Source organism: Trachurus japonicus, chromosome 2, assembly GCF_045865225.1.
Source record: "Trachurus japonicus isolate A0001 chromosome 2, Traja_1.0".
Lineage (NCBI taxonomy): Eukaryota > Metazoa > Chordata > Actinopteri > Carangiformes > Carangidae > Trachurus > Trachurus japonicus.
Window position 1 is genome coordinate 2,219,646 of NC_140908.1, and position 17,559 is coordinate 2,237,204.

General features: G+C 40.7%; 1 protein-coding gene across 1 annotated transcript; it reads left to right on the forward strand.

Annotated features, from left to right (window-relative positions):
* Positions 1–5,093: 5,093 nt before the first annotated feature.
* LOC146990524 (ADP-ribosylation factor-like protein 4C) lies at positions 5,094–8,122 on the forward strand. Its single transcript, XM_085795168.1, has 2 exons — positions 5,094–5,519; positions 7,862–8,122. Exons 1-2 carry the CDS (start codon positions 5,148–5,150, stop codon positions 8,087–8,089), a joined length of 600 nt encoding a protein of 199 aa, XP_085651294.1. The 5' UTR covers positions 5,094–5,147; the 3' UTR covers positions 8,090–8,122.
* Positions 8,123–17,559: the final 9,437 nt, after the last annotated feature.

Genomic DNA, 17,559 nt, shown 5'->3' on the forward strand with positions numbered 1-17,559 from the left:
CAACGATGAATGGGAGTGGATGGAAGTTCTGCTGCTTAGGCTGTTTACATCCCTCAAAGCCGCAATTTTTTTCCACAGACAGCGTCAGATGACGACTCAAACTCTCCCGGAATTTTGCGCGAGACCTAGTTGACCCTCGGTGTGTTCAGGTGCAGTCGGAAGCTCCTGTTTGTGCCATAAACACAGGAATATCAACTCTTTACTTGCTTCAAGTAAAGAAAACTTCTCGGTGCATGTTTGAGTAGCCACCTGACGCTGTCTGTGGAAATAAATTGCAGCTTTGAGGGCTGTAAACAGCAGAACATGTATCCAGAGTCCGGACCCATTCATCGCTGCCATGGCGATGCGGGGACGGACACAACCGCCGCAAAACAGGAGCAATTAAACTGAAAATCTTCAGATTCCTTCTTTTAGACCTAAAATGTTAGGAAAATACAGCCCCGAGTTGAATTCGCCTGGAATTGTCCTTTAATGTCAACATATTGTATTATTAGACTTTTCCACGGAGCTGTGGTGGAGAAATCTGTTCTGCCTTCATGAGTTTGTGAATCACACAGCGCTTGTTAAACGTGTCGCCATGAATCCCCCCCACACACACACACACACACACACACACACACAATACTGCAGATTCCGTCATGTAAACACACACACACACACAGAGGAAACATCCAAAACATCACACATGGATGCACAAACGAGATCCCATGTACTAATTCATGCACAAACAGCACACATGGACGCACACGAGTCTGTCCACATATGCTCCTCTCTCCCAGACACACACAATCCTGCATGCACACACACACACACACACACACACACACACACAGAGACACACACACTTCAATGTGCTTAATTAAAGAAGATAATTATTCTCCCTCAGAGGACAGACCACCTTGACAGACTCGTCCTTTGCCTCTCAATGACTCACCCTCAACATTCCTGCTCGTCTCCTGGATACAACTCAGACCAAGGCTGCGTCTCTGTGTGTGTTTGTGTGTCTGTGTGTGTTTGTGTGTGTGCTTGTGTGTGTGTGCCTCAGCCTGAGAAAGCAGCTTGTAAAAGTCTAAATGAGCTCAAACTCTTTGTGTTCACGTCCTCGCCTCTGTCGCTCTGATGGAAAAATCTAATATTTTTTATATAAAGAGGTAAAAAATGAAACCCAGGTTTGTCTCTGAGCTGCTCAACTTCCCAACACCAAATAATAATCAATTACCAGCAGATATTTCCCAGGTATCACTGACGGTTGAGTCTCTCCATTAAATCCCATAATAATCACAGAGATGTGAGTCGTTCATTCAGGACAAATTGAAGCTTTCAGCTGCTTTTTCAAAAATGCTAAACAGGTGGAGAGATGAAAAGCCTCAGGTCTGTTTCATCTCTCCCGGTGTGAAAAGAAACCTTCAGTCATGAGACATTAAAGTGTTTCTGGGGACACAGAAAGGAGTTGCACAGACCATAACCTTAAAATAAAAGAGAGATTGTTTGGTTTATCATCATGTTTCTCTCATAAAATGAATCAAATGTGAGTTTTTTATAGTTTTATCGCGTCATGTTTTCTGGACTTCCTGTTTTATTTTGAAATCCAGTGTGTCTGTGTGGGCTTTACTTCCTGTTTCTTCTGTTCTAATTGACCACCTGGGTTCAGTTTTCCTCCAGCTCTCGTCTTTGTGGCCGAGTTTTCTCCCCCATTTATGGATCATTGATTCCTGATTGGATTTTATTTCACCCTCCTCTGTAAGTTTGACCTTTTTTTTAATTATTATTATTCATTTTTTAAACTGCTCCTGCTGCATGTGTCTGACTTCCTGTATTGATTATCTGTTGCATGAGCTTGGTACAGAACCTTTTCTTTCCTGTTGCCAAAGAAACAAAGGTCAAGAAACTCTAAAAGGTCAAAATGTTAATATGTGCTCACAGTTTGATGAATAAAATATGAATCAGACGAATAAAAAACTTTATATTTGCACCATCAGGACGTTAAGTTTTTAGCTTCATCTGCATTTATAGTGATTAAAAAGCATCTTCAGGCCAAATTTGAATCTTTACTACAAACATAAAGTATCATTTTTATAGCGGAGGTTCAGTATTTTCACCATAAATCCAACTAACACGACAGGAGGTGTCGTAATAAACCAGCAGAGCAGCGTTTATTAACAGAGTAAATGAAACTGAGCTGATGAATCCTCCTAAAAGAAGTTTCCTCTTCCTTCTCTTCCTCACCTAGTGTGTGATTAAAGGGATAGTTCAACATTTTGGAAAACTGGCCCATTGCCATAATCCCTATAGTCATAGCAGTAGGTTTGTTACCTTTAATTCATGCAAAATCGCTGATGCGCGTTGCCTTCAGGGACAGTTTTTCATCAAGCAGTCTCTGTATTTCCCTCTAAAACAACTCTGTGTGGTAACGTTGTGTTATTATCTCATAGCGTGGTGAATGTGCAGGTCACAACTTGTCCACCAGAGCGTTGTGGAGTTGTTGGATTGTGTATTTGATGAGTTTGATGAGGGAAACCAAGAAATCCCATGAGCCTCCGTAGCGTAGCTCTGAGCAGCTCGCGGCTCTGCTCCGCCGTTCTAAAAACAGCTTGCACCGACAATTAAAGGTAACGAACCTACTGCTATGACTATAGGGATTATCCCTTTAAGGTGCATGTTGTGTTTCCTGTTCACCTGCTGCTGCTCCTCCCTCCTCTTCCTCCCTCAGGTTACCTCGGGAACCACGATGAAGAGGAGGAGGAGGCGCCAGAATAAATCAGAGTTGAATGGAGCTCCTGGTTTATGGATGAGAGAGACGCCTGCGTGGGAGGCGGCGGGCGAGAGACCATTAGGTGACTCAGCCTTGTTAGAGAGAGAGAGAGTTGTGGTCCCACAATGTCACAGTGTGTGTGTGTAAGTGTGTGTGTGTGTAGGTGTGTGTCCTGTTTTATAATTCGTTTCATTGATCTCACACACACTCATTAGAAAGGAAATCAATGAGGGAGGAGGGCACAGAGAACAATTAGCCAGGTCTTGATGACTCAGGGTGTGTGTAGTGTGTATATAGTGTGTGTATAGTGTGTGTGTGTGTGTGTGTGTGTGTGTGTGTGGGGACTAGTGTTTCCCTCCCCTCGTCTCTTTGCTGCCAGAGTTAATTTGACCATTTTCCCCTGAAAGCCCTTCATATCCACACAGCTGCTTCGTTTGTTTTTTAACTTATTCAGACTAATTAAGCCTCGTTACAGGTTCATTTTGTGCGAAGGTCGACAAACTTTGTGTGTGTGTGTGTGTTAATAACACACTGGTCCATCCATGCAGCTGTTTACAGAGGCTGCAGAGAGACTGAGCCCCAGATGTTCAACCACAGCAACAAATAAATGACCAGTCGTTTACCTGCAGATCGTTAAACTTTAGATGATTAAACGTTATAATATAGAAATAAAACATGGATTTTATTGATTATAATCAATAATCTGTCATTTCTCTGAGGTTATTATCGATCCTCTGATCACTGATAGTCAGTTAATCAATAAATGAACCAATCAAGCTGCAGCCACTAGGATTTACAACACCACGCTGCCACCTAGTGGAGGAAGTGTCACATTACAACAGGTCCAATATTAAAGGAGCACTCCACTGTTAATGCATAATAACAACTGTATATGTGACAAATTATAAATAAAATATTAAATACATATCTAGATCAATTGTTGTTATACTTTTTTTCATTATTATATGTATTGTTTTTGTTATTGTTGAGAGAGTATGTCGTATTATTATATATTTATGTTTTCTTATCTCTGGGGATTAATATTTAATCTGTGTTTCTGATTCCAGTCATGATAACATTTAATAATTTGTTACTTTCAGAGTCCAGAGCTGCTGCAGGTGAAGAGGAAACAAACAAACAAACCAGCTCTCAGGACATTTAAGGTCAGTTTTTATCCTTCAGTTTTATTTTAATCAGATTTTCAACCTGCACACGTCCATGATAAACAAAAAAAATACAAATGAAATACTAAAAACTATAAATAATAACTATAAGAAGGTAATCAATGAAAGAAATGAAGACTATATCTTAAATCTGACACTGGGATGTTATGTAAACATCAATCCACATGCTTTATTTATATATTTTATTATTTCTACTCTTTATATTAAATCTCAGTGGCGCCTGTAGTTCCGGGGTTTGGCCACCAGGTGTCGCTGTGTGAGCAGCGCAGCTCGCTCAGTGCGCAGAGGAAACGCTGCAGCCACAACGTGAAGGAAACCCTTTCAAAATAAGAGCCCTGTCCTCCTGCAGGTGTTTCAATTTTGAGATTTTGGGCTATTTTTCTTCCTTAATGTGTCTTCTTTCAGAAAAGTCGCAAGAAATGGTAGAAAATCCTCTTTTAACGTCATTTTGTGAAGGTTTTTACAGAGGGGATTGTTGATATATCATTCACAGCCTGATTTATACAACATTTTATTACTAAAAACATGGAGACATTTGATTTTTTTTTAGGGCTGGTGACAGTATTTTTTCATTTACAGAGTGATAAAAATAGATATCCACAATCCTCCTCTGTAAAAACTAAAGACTCTAATATGTCAACAAAATAAAACAAGAATTTTGAAAGTAGCTTCATCCATTGTTCAGTTTTTGGTTCTGGAAATATATGCAAATTAGCGCATATTTCATCAGATATTGCCTCATTTACATATTTAAACATAAAATCTGACAAAACCTGTAATACAAAAAATATTTGTCTTAATGTGAGTGATAAACTTGGGAAGTTTCATGGTGATATCTGTTATTTAAAATGTTTTACCCGATTCATCTGTAGTAGTGTAGAGTCCAATCAGAGCAGGCGAGGCTTTTATTTTTGTGAGTCTGCGGTTTAACCGGAAACGTGTTTGGCGTTTTCCTCGTGCACCTTGACGCATCGGTGCATGACAGCGTTTAGAGGCGTCACACACACACACACACACACACACACCGCCACTTGTGTGTGTGAGAGAGAGTGAATGTGAGTGTGTGTTACTACATGAGCAGACAGATGCAGAGACACGATGTGACACTCGGCCGCGCGTAATTTGGCGCATCTGGACACCACTACTGGACGCCGTGTGTGTGTATGTGTGTGTGTGTGATGACTTGAGTCCAGGGATGCTGCAGCTGCAAGATGGGGAACAGCTTCTCCAACCTGGCAACCTTCCAGTCGCTGCACATCGTCATGCTGGGCCTGGACTCTGCGGGTAAAACCACGGTGCTCTACCGCCTCAAATTCAACGAGTTCGTCAACACGGTGCCCACCATCGGCTTCAACACGGAGAAGATCCGGCTGGGAGGCGCTGGGGGGGCAGGAGGGGGGGCATCGCGGGGCATCAGCTGCCACTTCTGGGATGTCGGGGGGCAGGAGAAGCTGCGGCCGCTGTGGAAACCCTACAGCCGCTGCACCGACGGCATCGTGTACGTGGTGGACTCTGTGGACGCAGAGCGGCTGGAGGAGGCCAAGACCGAGCTGCACAAGATCACCCGCTTCCCGGAGAACCAGGTGTGGTACAGTAGAGTGGTGTGTAGAGATGGACAGAGTACTCCACCCCAGTACCTGAGTAAGAGTACAAATACTACTGGTCAGTCGACATGTTACTCCAGTAAGAGTAAAAAAGTACTTGCTTTTAAAGGTACTTAAGTATCCAAAAGTACATGCTTTTAAATTTACTTTAAGTAAAAGTAAGAGTAAGAGTAAATCTCTTATTTTTCACATCAATGAATGACTCTAATTGTTTCTAAATGAATGTAAGGAGCTTTTAACTCTTGTTAGTGAGAATGAACTCTTTGAAAGCAGCTGCACTGATGTGCTGCTTTTAGGGGTTAGGGTTTCCTTCACAGACAAACACAGCTTGTGTCCAATAGGATTTTAGAAAAAAAAAAAAAAGAGCAGACCTGAAAGTAACGAGTAGGAAATTAACTCGAGTAAAAGTAAAAATATTTGTCTTGGAAATGTATTCAAGCAAGAGCATCATCTTAGAGCATCTCTGGTTCCAGTGTGAGATCTCTCTCTCTATGGCTCAAAACCATGATCATATACTTTCTAACTCCAAAACTCCACCTTCTCCCAACATAAGGATATAGCTTACCATAATAGGCATTAACTGTTAAAAGTAACAGCTCAGAGTCTGAGTCTGAAAAACTCATTTTGAGAAAACGGCCTTTAAAGACTTTGTCTGTAAAATTCCATAGATTGTTAATGTAAATCGTACTTTTCCGATTGTTTGCGGATACGGAGGAGATGACAATTTTTGGAGCCTACCGGTACATCATTGTTCATGAGAGAGAGAGTTTTACATCGACACCTGACATGACATGGGTCAGACTAACTTTTGGCGAATTTAGGAGAAATCTACCAACAAAAGAGACAAAATTAGGTAAAATAACCACCTTAATGTGGATTTTCTACCATTTCGTTTGACTTTTCAGACAGTACATGTTAAGGAAGAAAAATAGCCAAAAATCTCAAAATTGATCAGTGCATGAAAAACAGTGTTTTTGCTTGTCAATGTCTCGCCTTAAAATGACCAGTAGTTCCTCTGGTTTTACTATTCATAGCTAAGTGTTTGAGTAAAATGAACACTTTTGTTTCATTCTATAACCTACTGACAACATTTCTCCCAAATGGGAAATAAAAATAATGTCATTTAGAGCTTTAATTTGCAGAAAATGGCAACTGTACCTTGTATAATGCAAAGAAAACAAGTTCATATTCATTTTAAAACAACACAACACAACACAAGTAACATGACATTAACATGAACTATCCATGTATCTGTTAATCTAAACAATTCCTATAAGTGTTTAACATACACAGTTCATGTTTTGCGTCAATGAACATGAGACAGGATCTAGCCTATAGAGTTTTACGACCTTACATTCATAAACTGTGAACAACAGGAAACACATTCTCCTAGGGTGCATTTCACAAGAGCCACTCATTATCTCATCTATTACTGTTACTAAACACCTAATGCAACATATTTATATATCTGTAAATGTATGTGCGTCTATCTCTCTTATAACATCTACCTTCGATTTGTTCACTTCTAAGCAAAACATGTCCATGAAGTAAAGCACCAATTCACACTTTCCTTCAGTTCCAAAAAAGGGCACACATACAAAGAATAGACATAATACATGGTGATGATACAAGATATTAAAGCAAGAAAGTTAAAGGGATAGTTCACCCAAAATTCAAATTTCACTCATTATCTACTCACCCTCATGTCAACTAAGGGCTGGGAGAAGTTTCAGAGTCCTCTGTGGCTTCTCTGAGTTACAGCGGGGCTCCGTGCAGCAGTAATTGTCCATATAATGGTTGTGAATGGATACCACTTTTCTTCGTCCAAAAAGACACACCAAAAAACATCCAAATACCTCCATAGTGCTCGTCTGTAATGTCCCTCTTGTATTGAAGCCCCGACATGAGAAATTGTTCTGAAAAAAATTAAATAAGTCTATGTTTTAAGCTTGTTTGTAGCGGAAGCTCCCAGTGTCTCAGTTCACTGCTCTTCCTGTGTCAGTGCACATCTCGCGTGATTTGCACTGACCGGCGGAACAATTTCTCATGTCGAGGCTTCAATACAAGAGGGACATTACAGATGAGCACTATGGAGGTATTTGGATGTTTTTTGGTGTGTCTTTTTGGACGAAGAAAAGTGAGCTCCATTCATAACCATCATATAGACATGCAGTGCTGCACGGAGACCCCCTGTAACTCAGAGAAGGAACGGAGGACTCTGAAAATTCTCCCAGCTCTTAGTCGACATGAGGGGGAGTAGATAGAGTGAAATTTGAATTTTGGGTGAACTATCCCTTTAAGGTGTATCATATACTACACAGGGCACGCCGCTGCTGGTCATCGCCAACAAGCAGGACCTGCCGCGCGCGCTGGACGTGGCGGAGATCGAGAGGCAGCTGGCCCTGCACGAGCTCAGCGCCTCCACGCCGTACCACGTGCAGCCGGCGTGCGCCATCATCGGAGAGGGGCTGCACGAGGGCATGGACAAGCTCTACGAGATGATCGTCAAGAGGAGGAAGTCTCTGAAGCAGAAGAAGAAGAGGCAGTGATGATTGGCTGCTGCACAGACAGCTCTGGAAAAAACTAATAGACCACTTTAAAATGATCAGCTCCTCTGGTTTTACTGTTCATACAAGCCTCCATGGAGCCCTAAGCTAAATCTTTATTCTGCTGCCCTCTATTACTGCCAATAATACTATTTAAGTTTTTACTCTGTCAATACGAATCATCATATCCTGGCAGGTTTTTATTCTGAAATGGCACCAAATTCAGCTAAAAGTGCAGCCTGGGGTGGATTTACATTTAATCTTCAAATTGATATAGTACTGGGATACTGAATGTCACCTATAGGTCGACTAAAAGTAACAAAATAAACCAACAGACAATGCATTTACTGTAAACACATCATCTGCTTTTTAAAAATGTTTGGTTTTAAATATAGACTGCAACGGAAAAGTGCAACAGCAATTTGAAATACAACAATAATTTAATACGTTTTTTGTAATTACGCAGTGTTTCTCTGAGGATCGACAAAAGTTACGCACTACAATTTTAAAAAGGTTTCTTGCCTTTTGGGGGCCCCCCAATAGTCACGGGGCCCCAAGCAGGTGCTTAGTTTGCTTATGCCTTGGGCCGGCTCTGTGTTCATAGCTATGTGTTTGAGTAAAATGAACACTTTTGTTTCATTCTATAACCTACTGACAACATTTCTCCCAAATTGGAAATAAAAATATTATCATTTAGAGCATTTATTTGCAGAAAATGGCAACAGGTCAAAATAACAAAAACATTCTGGTGTTTTCAGACCTTGTATAGTGCAAAGAAAACAAGTTCATATTCATTTTAAATCAACACAACACTACTTTTTAAACTTAGGAAGAGTTTAGGAATCAACATTGGTGGAGTGAGTGGTCTCTTTATTTTTTCCAGAGCTGTACATGGATTCTATTTTTACAGAGATAAGTAGCAGATTAAAAAAAAGAAAAATAAAGAAGCATAAATATCATCAGTGATTCTACAGAAACATCTGATGGAAAAAAATATCTACAGCTTAGAAATATCAGAATAAGTCATTATAGCATCCACGTGTTCCTGTTGCTGTATGTTAGAGGGAACTTTACATTTACCAACATGTTTATTTACAGAAAAAAAAACTACAATAGATGATTTAATGAATGATATAAATCCACAAAATAATCATAATAATCTCAAATGAATGGGAAAATGGGTGGCCTTGATTGATGGGAGGAGGAGGAGGAGGAGGAGGAGGAGGGAGTTTCTGTGTTATTATAGTTATTAGGAGTGTGTACAGGAGAGCAGAGATGTTTTATAAAGTGTATTGATGCTGCTGACTGTTGTAAATGTGATTAGTGCTGAGGCCAAAGACCAGACAAGTTTTATTTTATTTTATTTTTAAAAACAGGAATATTACAGCAGGTGTTCACGATAAAGTTCCTTCAGTTGTGTGTTGCACTTGACAGTTTCTCTTTTCTCTTCTTTGATTAGAAAGTGTCACCTGCTCCTTTAGTTTAGCCTTAAAACTGACTGATGCTTTTATTTTTAGAAGGGATAGTTCAACTTTTTTTTTTTGCAAATTGGTCCATTGCCATAATCCCTATAGTCATAGCAGTAGGTTCGTTACCTTTAATTGTCGGTGCAAGCTGTTTTTAGAACGGCGGAGCAGAGCCGTGAGCTGCTCAGAGCTACGCTACGGAGGCTCGTGGGATTTCTTGGTTTCCCTCATCAAACTCATCAAATACACAATCCAACAACTCCACAACGCTCTGGTGGACAAGTTGTGACCTGCACATTCACCACGTTATGAGATAATAACACAACGTTACCAGACAGAGTTGTTTTAGAGGGAAATTCATGCAAAACCACTGATGCGTGTTGCCTTCAGGGACAGTTTTCCATCAAGCAGTCTCTGCATTTCCCTCTAAAACAACTCTGTCTGGTAACGTTGTGTTATTATCTCATAGCGTGGTGAATGTGCAGGTCACAACTTGTCCACCAGAGCGTTGTGGAGTTGTTGGATTGTGTATTTGATGAGTTTGATGAGGGAAACCAAGAAATCCCACGAGCCTCCGTAGCGTAGCTCTGAGCAGCTCACGGCTCTGCTCCGCCGTTCTAAAAATAGCTTGAATTAAAGGTAACAAACCTACTGCTATGACTATAGGGGTTATGGCAATGGGCCAATTTGCCAAAATGTTGAACTATCCCTTTAAAACGACAGCACATGATGCAGTCGTCAGCGTAGAGTGAGAGATCGTCTGGATTCATATGGACGAGTGCATCCCACACTGTGTCGAGCAGCAAAGTGTCTTCCTGTAACCATGACGATGATGTAGTGAAACAAACAGGCTGGAACCTGTTCAGCTGCTGGAGGGAAAATAAACCACTTTTCCTCTTCCATGATGAATGAGAATTATCATAAACTTGATGAGAAACCAGAACGTGTGATGTATGGGAGGTTGTTGTTGAAGCATCCGGCTCCACAAACCAACTGGACTGTTATGAATGTCTCATGCTGCGTTCAGGTGAAACCAGAAAAAAGGGGAAACGTGTCTAAATGAATCAGTTTTATTTTGAACCATAAAGTGCAGCATGTTGCTCTGATGATTGTGTTGTTGAAGTTTCCCACCTGTCATACCTGTGACCGGCCACCGGGGGTGGGGGGGGGGGGGTGGGGGGGGCAGATCTGAATGTGAGTCGGGGTTTTTAACGCAGCATAGCATCCTTCTGCAACGTTGCATGACGGCCGCTGCTTCAGACCATGTAAAGTGTTACAGCCAAGATACAGCAAGACCAAACCATGCATTCAATGCCAAATGGGGAAAAAAAAGAAAAAGAAAAAAGTATTTTTGGGATTAAACTCTTTGTAATTGAACTTGTCTGTTGTCTGGTTCTTATTTGTTCTCCAGAGGTTTAAAGCAGAAGTAAGCGATCCGGTCGTTTTGGCTAATGCTGCGTTCCAGGCAGGCTTTTGAAACCGTAAATTACAGCTTCAAGTCACAACTTACGACTTTGTAGCGTTCCAGGCAACCCACTCGTGTTTTTCCGACCTGTTTTACCTGTGAAAGTCACTATAACGGCCACTCGTAACTTCCGACCGGTGAACTCGTACCAGATCGAACTGGTACGACTTCACAGGTCGGAAAAACACGAGTTATGGGTTGCCTTGAACGCACCATAACGTCTTGTCAGCCGATGGAGTTAGCAGCCCCCACCCTCGTCATGGATCTATCGGTCCTCGTCCCTACGTCACCACATTCACGCGCATCCCTTGGCTGCACCATAGCCCTTCATGCCGTTCTCTCTCCTCATTGGATAAAAATTGTAGGATACGAGAAAAGTTTTCTCCTGGGCTCAGAGCAGAGCAGAGTGACTGAGAGACCCGTGTTTCGGTCCAAACACTCTATGTAAGTGATTGCTGTCGGAAGATATAACTATTTAAGACTTTAGATTTAAGACACAAAAATATCACTTACTTCTGCTTTAATTAATTAACCCTCCTGTTGTCCTCCTGGGTCAAGGAAGGAAGGAAGGAAGGAAGGAAGGAAGGAAGGACAAAGGGAAAGATGGGAGGAAAGAAGGAAGGAGGGAGGGAACAGATTGGGTCAAAAAGGAAGGGAGGAAGGGAGGGGAAAAGGATTGTGGAAAGAAGGAAGGGAAAAGGGAAGCAGGGGCGTCACTAGGTTTTAAGGACAGGGGGGGCTTAGCCCCCAGTAGATGCACAGGATGTGAGCAAATGTAGTGCGCAAGCACGAACTTTTACAATGGCCCAGAAAAAACACAATATTTAGAATTTAGAGTACATTTAGAGTTTCATATAATATCTGTATCTTCGCTCTAGCTTTAAAACTGATCCGTTTACAACGCGATTAATATTTCACATGAATTCAAATTTTATCGCGGTCATTTTTGACAACACTGCTATTTAGAGATGTAGTAGCTTACTGTCTGATGCCTGCTAGTCCTCTTTTAGCTACAGGTGGACTGACTCTCTCCCTCTGTTGACCTCAGAGCTCCTGCAGCCCATCACTGCAGGCTCGGAGCGGAGCTTCACACAAGCCGCCGCTACATGGGCGCAACCAACTCACAGCTGGGAGGGGGGGTGGTCACACACTCAACAAACTAATTAAATTAAACAAATCAGAAATAACAAGAGACAAATGCGGTGACAGCTGGGGTTCTTAAAAGGAGAATATATGTCACATATATATATAAAAAAAGTCACATAATAAAAGAACACCAAATTATTTGGGGGGGCTTAAGAATATTTTAGGGGGGCTTCAGCCCCCCTAAAATAGGCCTAATGACGCCACTGAAGGGAAGTAAAGAAAGATGGAGGGAGGGAACAGATACGTTCAAGGAAGGCAGAAGGGAGGAAAGAAGGAAGGGGAAGGAAAGAAAGATGGAGGGATAGGGAACAGATCGGTCAATTGGATCAAAAGAGGAAGGAAGAAGAAGTAAGGATGAAGGGAAGGAAAGAAGGAAGGGAAAAAGGACTGTGGATAGAAGGAAGGATGGAGGAAGGAAACAGGACGGTTAAGGCGGATATTAGCCTATTTCACAAAATAAGAAAAAGAAAAGTGAAGATTTGGTGCACGCGGGGATAAAGGCAGATCTTCATCCACCTTAATTTGTAATTTAAGTAATTACACAAGTAAAAAGACAAATAAAATGTCATTTATTCCTTATTTATGAGGCTTAATTAATATTTTCTAAAGTGTTTTCCTTTAAATTATCTTCCTGGGATCATGTTCTTGTTGGTTTATCCGAGTATCAGAGGTCAGAGGTCAACGCTCAGTCAGACCAATGGAACTAAACACACAGTTTTAAAGCTGCTTTCACATGTTTAGTTTAGTTTGATGTTTAATTAATACGTTTATATTTAAATCCAGTGTTGCAAACCCAAATCCTGCTGCGTTCAAGTGCGTTTCTGTGTCTTTACCTTCTCTTTCTTCGCTGAGCTGGTGAAAAGCTTTTCCAACGCCAACCGGATGAGCAGGAGGGAAATTATTTGATCAGATTTTTTTAAATGTTTTTTTTGTTTTGTTTTTGGTCAGAAGCAGATTTTTTTGTCGTATTTATACATATACAGACAGACTGTTGTTGCATAATGCTGATAAGGTCAGTGTGTGTGTGTGTGTGTGTGTGTGTGTGTGTGTGTGTGTTGAGGCAATAGAGGCTTAAAGAGTCTTAAAGTCCGACTGCTGAAGTTGTTGAGACAATAAAGTCGGACCTGATGTCGTCTCTCTAGTTTTTTCTGCTCTTGATCCAACTGACTTCAGCCGTTATTACTGGACCGTTCCACTTCAGACTGATAGTACTAGACCTCAGGATGACACCCAGAAAAAACCAGGTCAATCTGATTTGGCATTTCAGAATAAAAGCCCTTTGAACTTCCATATTTCACTGTATTCCATGTACATTAGGATTCAGACTTCAGACTTCAGACTTCAGACTGATAGTACTTGACCTCAGTGAAATATGGAAATTCAAAGGGCTTTTATTCTGAAATGCCACATCAGATTGACTGTTTTTTCTGAGTGTCATCCTGAGGTCTAGTAGGCTACTATCAGTCTGAAGTGGTACACACTGTGATAATTATTGTGTGGAAGTGTGGGGCAATACCTATGTGAGTAACATCGCTCCTCTGTTTCTGCTACAGAAAAGAGCAGTGAAAGTTCTTCACAAGGCAGGCAATAGAGAACCCTCAAATAGATTTTTTATTTCTGCAGGTTTGTTGAAAGTGGCCGATATAATAGAACTTCAGACCTTAAAAATAATGTTTAAAGCAAAGAACTGATCATTACCAGAACATTTACAAAACTTGTTCAAACTGGAGGAAGGGGACAACAGACTGAAGCTTGATTTTAAACATTAGCAAGGCTAAGCTTAAAACAAATGTGTATTTCTGTTGCAGGTGTAAAACTATGGCATTCACAAAGCAAGGAACTGAAAAGTTGTTCAAGTATGTCTCAGTTAAAGAAATTGTTTAAAAAAGAAAAGATAAGCATCTACAAAAAAAAGAAGGAGAAAGAGAAAAAGAAGGGAAAAAAAGAAAAGATAGATAGACGAGTGGCGTCCACTGCTATTTTGTTTGTTTTCTTGTTACTACTATGTTTCATCATCTTTAATATTTTGAAATAGAGTATAATATTGGTGTTGAAGTAAGCCAATGTAACTATAACAACAGAGAGGGGCAGGTGCTATAAGTTTTCTTCATCCTGCTCCTTTTCATTCATGGTGACAATGTTTACATTATGTAAATATGTGCAACCATGTGTAGAATGTATACCATGAATGGAATAAATCAAAAAAAATGAAAAATGAAAAAAAAAAAAGTTTTAGATTTTCATTTGGTGGAGCTGAAACTGAAGTGTTGACATGTTGTTGGTTTAACTTCCTCCTCCTCCTCCTCCTCCTCCTCCTCCTCCTCCTCCTCCTCCTCCTCCTCCTCCTCCTCCTCCTCCTCCTCCTCCTCCATCAGATGGAAACAGGTCGACCATTCGGGTGCTTCTGTTCGTAACTAACGACTAAATGGACGTGTGAACAAAGAGCTTTGTGCAGACGTGAATCAAACGCACCTCAGGCCTCGTCCAGCTTGGGCTTTATGTAACTGCAGAGTCGACTTTTGACCGAAGGCCTCGAACGTCACATGGACATTAATGTTACATCACGATGCATTTAAAGACTAGAGAGAATATTTTCCATTCTCTCTGCAAAAACAAACTTTCTCCTGCCTGCCCCCCTCAGGGTTTTTCTTTCTTTTTCATAAAAAGCTCTCGTCTCTTCTGCTCCATGTGTTTGAGTTATTCTCCTCTTCAACCTTTTTTTCCAATCTCCCTGGATGTTTTTCCCTCTGGTCTGAGTGTCTAATCACCCAGCGAGTAAATACAAGTGGTAGTTTCCTCACTGTAAGCTGTACTTATGTTAGGAAATGATCTCCAATGTGGCTGAGAAACTGGCTCAGTGTCACTCTGCAGGGTCTAAATCACAGAGACGTTAAAAAACAACATTTACATGAGATTTATTAGTTTCCTGCAAGACAACATGGGGATAAAAACACAAATGCACAGCAGCTCTGGCTCACAGATATCCAGATGTGTACGTGAATGCATCGGTGTCACATAAAAGATGATGAAATGGGAAACTGGTTTGTCTTTAGCTGTAAATCTCAGACCAAACATGCTGCTGTCGTTTAGTGTAAACACAGTGAATCTGTCTGCCAAAAAAACCCAAATGAGAAGCAGAAGCTATATACCTAAGGCCTGGTTTTTGTTTTTGTCTTTGAAGGTTTCTCCTCCATCCTCAGGATCCAGGATCATACCTGGTGGTGTAATAATGAGTCACAGAAACTCAATCCTCTGAGAAACCGTGTCAAAGCTGCAGCCAAGAGCTGAGTAAATAAACTGGGAGCAGATGAAACAGGGACTGGGATGTGCAGCGTTATCAGGTTGTAGATCAGTTTCTACACTCTGTTTATTAATGCTCTTAAATGTAGGGGCTGTAGAGAAACAAACACACTGGCTACAGGAAATAAAAGGAGAGGAGAACTTGAAAGACGACCCAGAGCCCTGACCTTTCCTGCACATATTTGTCCTGTCAGATAAATCACAGCCTCCACCTCTTCACATAATAAACACAGTCACACACAGAATAACTACAAATATAAATGAACAAAGACACAAAACCGTGGGAAAATAAGTTTAAGACCTGATCCTGGAGCTAGTTTTTCTTTTTTTCACCATTTTCCACCTGGTTGGTTCAGGTTTATTCCTCTTTGTCTCTTCTCTTCTCCTGCAGCGCCCCCTCGTGGCTGCACTCTGCACCTGCACCCTGAGTCTGCAGGTCAGGATTAATGTGAGTAACCACTAAATACTAAAAAGCCTGTATATAACTTAAAAATATACATTGCATGCTCTGTTCGTGATGTATTGCATGAAACCTACAGATTATATCCTCATAATTAAACTAAAACAAAACATGACGTGTGTAGGCTGTAAAATAAAGATGCTCAGTGTGATTACTCTTGGCACAGTTTAATTCACCTGCAGAGCAGAGGTCGGGTTAATTATTTTTTGTGATTAACATTTTTATTTTCATTATTTCAACAATACAACAGTAACAGTAGGCCTAACCCCCCCACCCTCCACAAACAAATCCTTTCCAAGCCACCAACATCAACCACTGTGCTCCTTCATGTACAGCTATTACAGCTGCAGCCTGCATCAATGTAGACAAAACACAAAATAACTAAACTAAACAAAATTAGACAGAGAAAAAGATTCCAGACAAGGTCAATACAACACAAAGTAATTACTACACTGAAGAGATAATTGGTTAACAAATGAAGAAATAAAAGCAATAATAGCTGAATAAAATGCAAACAAATAAGAAGCACTGTTCTGTATTTACCCACCATAATGACAGCTTGCTTCTCTCCACCATGTAACCCATATCAGGAACCCTTTATGAATTTTACGTATTTGCTCCACTTTGCTTCATATAGATCCAGTCGACCCAATTGTTTATATGACATTTTTTCAAATGCTGCAACTTGTGCCATCTCCACAGCCTACACTCCGTCTTCCATCCTCTGAATACTGGTTTGGACATAGCTTTTGATATGTTTATCCTCTCCTACCAGAACTGAATCATCAGCCAGAATAAATAATCTAGGGCTAAATGGCATTTGTATCTCTGTGATCTCACACAAGTTATCATAAATATTGGTCCAGTATTGCTGGACTTTATCACATGACCATAAAACATGACCTAAATTACCTTCCTCAGATTTGCATCGTCAACAATCTGATGTGGGTACTAGCCCTAATCTAAATCATCTGGAAGGAGTCCAATAAAATAATTAATTTGTATGATTTTGAATTGAATAAGGCGAATTCTTGCATCCATTGAAACTTTTTTTTAAATACTTTTACAAATTCTGTTCCAATCTTCATCACTGAATATCAGGTTCAGATCCCTTTCCCATGTCTTCTGCAAAGCTGAGATGGGCCCAAGAGTCTGAATCATCATAGAATAACAGGCAGCAGGTCGGGTTAATTATTGAACATGATGATGTTGTTAGTGTGACAGCAGATCAGCTGCAGGCCTGAACTCATTTACAGGGAGTTATAATTGCTGGCTGCTTCATTTTCTGCAGACTTTAGATTTAAATGTCATTTTAAAAAAGAAAAAGAAGAATAAGAGCAGAGAACAAGTTCCACAGGTTGGAGGTGGAGGTGGAGGTGGGGGCGTCCTGCATGAATCCAGTCATGTCAAGCTGCAGTGTGAGACAGGAAGTGAGGTCACGTTGCGTTTAAAAAATAAAACACGAACAACATTGGCAGTCTCGCATATTTACATTTTAAATGTTCATGGATAGATAGATGTTTACTGTCCCATTCTCTGTACACGGTAAATGTCGTCATGTCTGTTCAACAGTGTAAAACTCAAGCCTGTGGAGGAGCTTCCGTTCATATCAAACACTGCGTCTTATTTTGAAAGT

Coding starts and splice junctions, on each gene's coding strand:
- LOC146990524 (XM_085795168.1), top strand. CDS start 5,148: ATGGGGAACAGCTTCTCCAACCTGGCAACCTTCCAGTCGCTGCACATC. Junction 5,520..7,861: donor CCCGCTTCCCGGAGAACCAG/GTGTGGTACAGT, acceptor TATACTACACAG/GGCACGCCGCTGCTGGTCAT.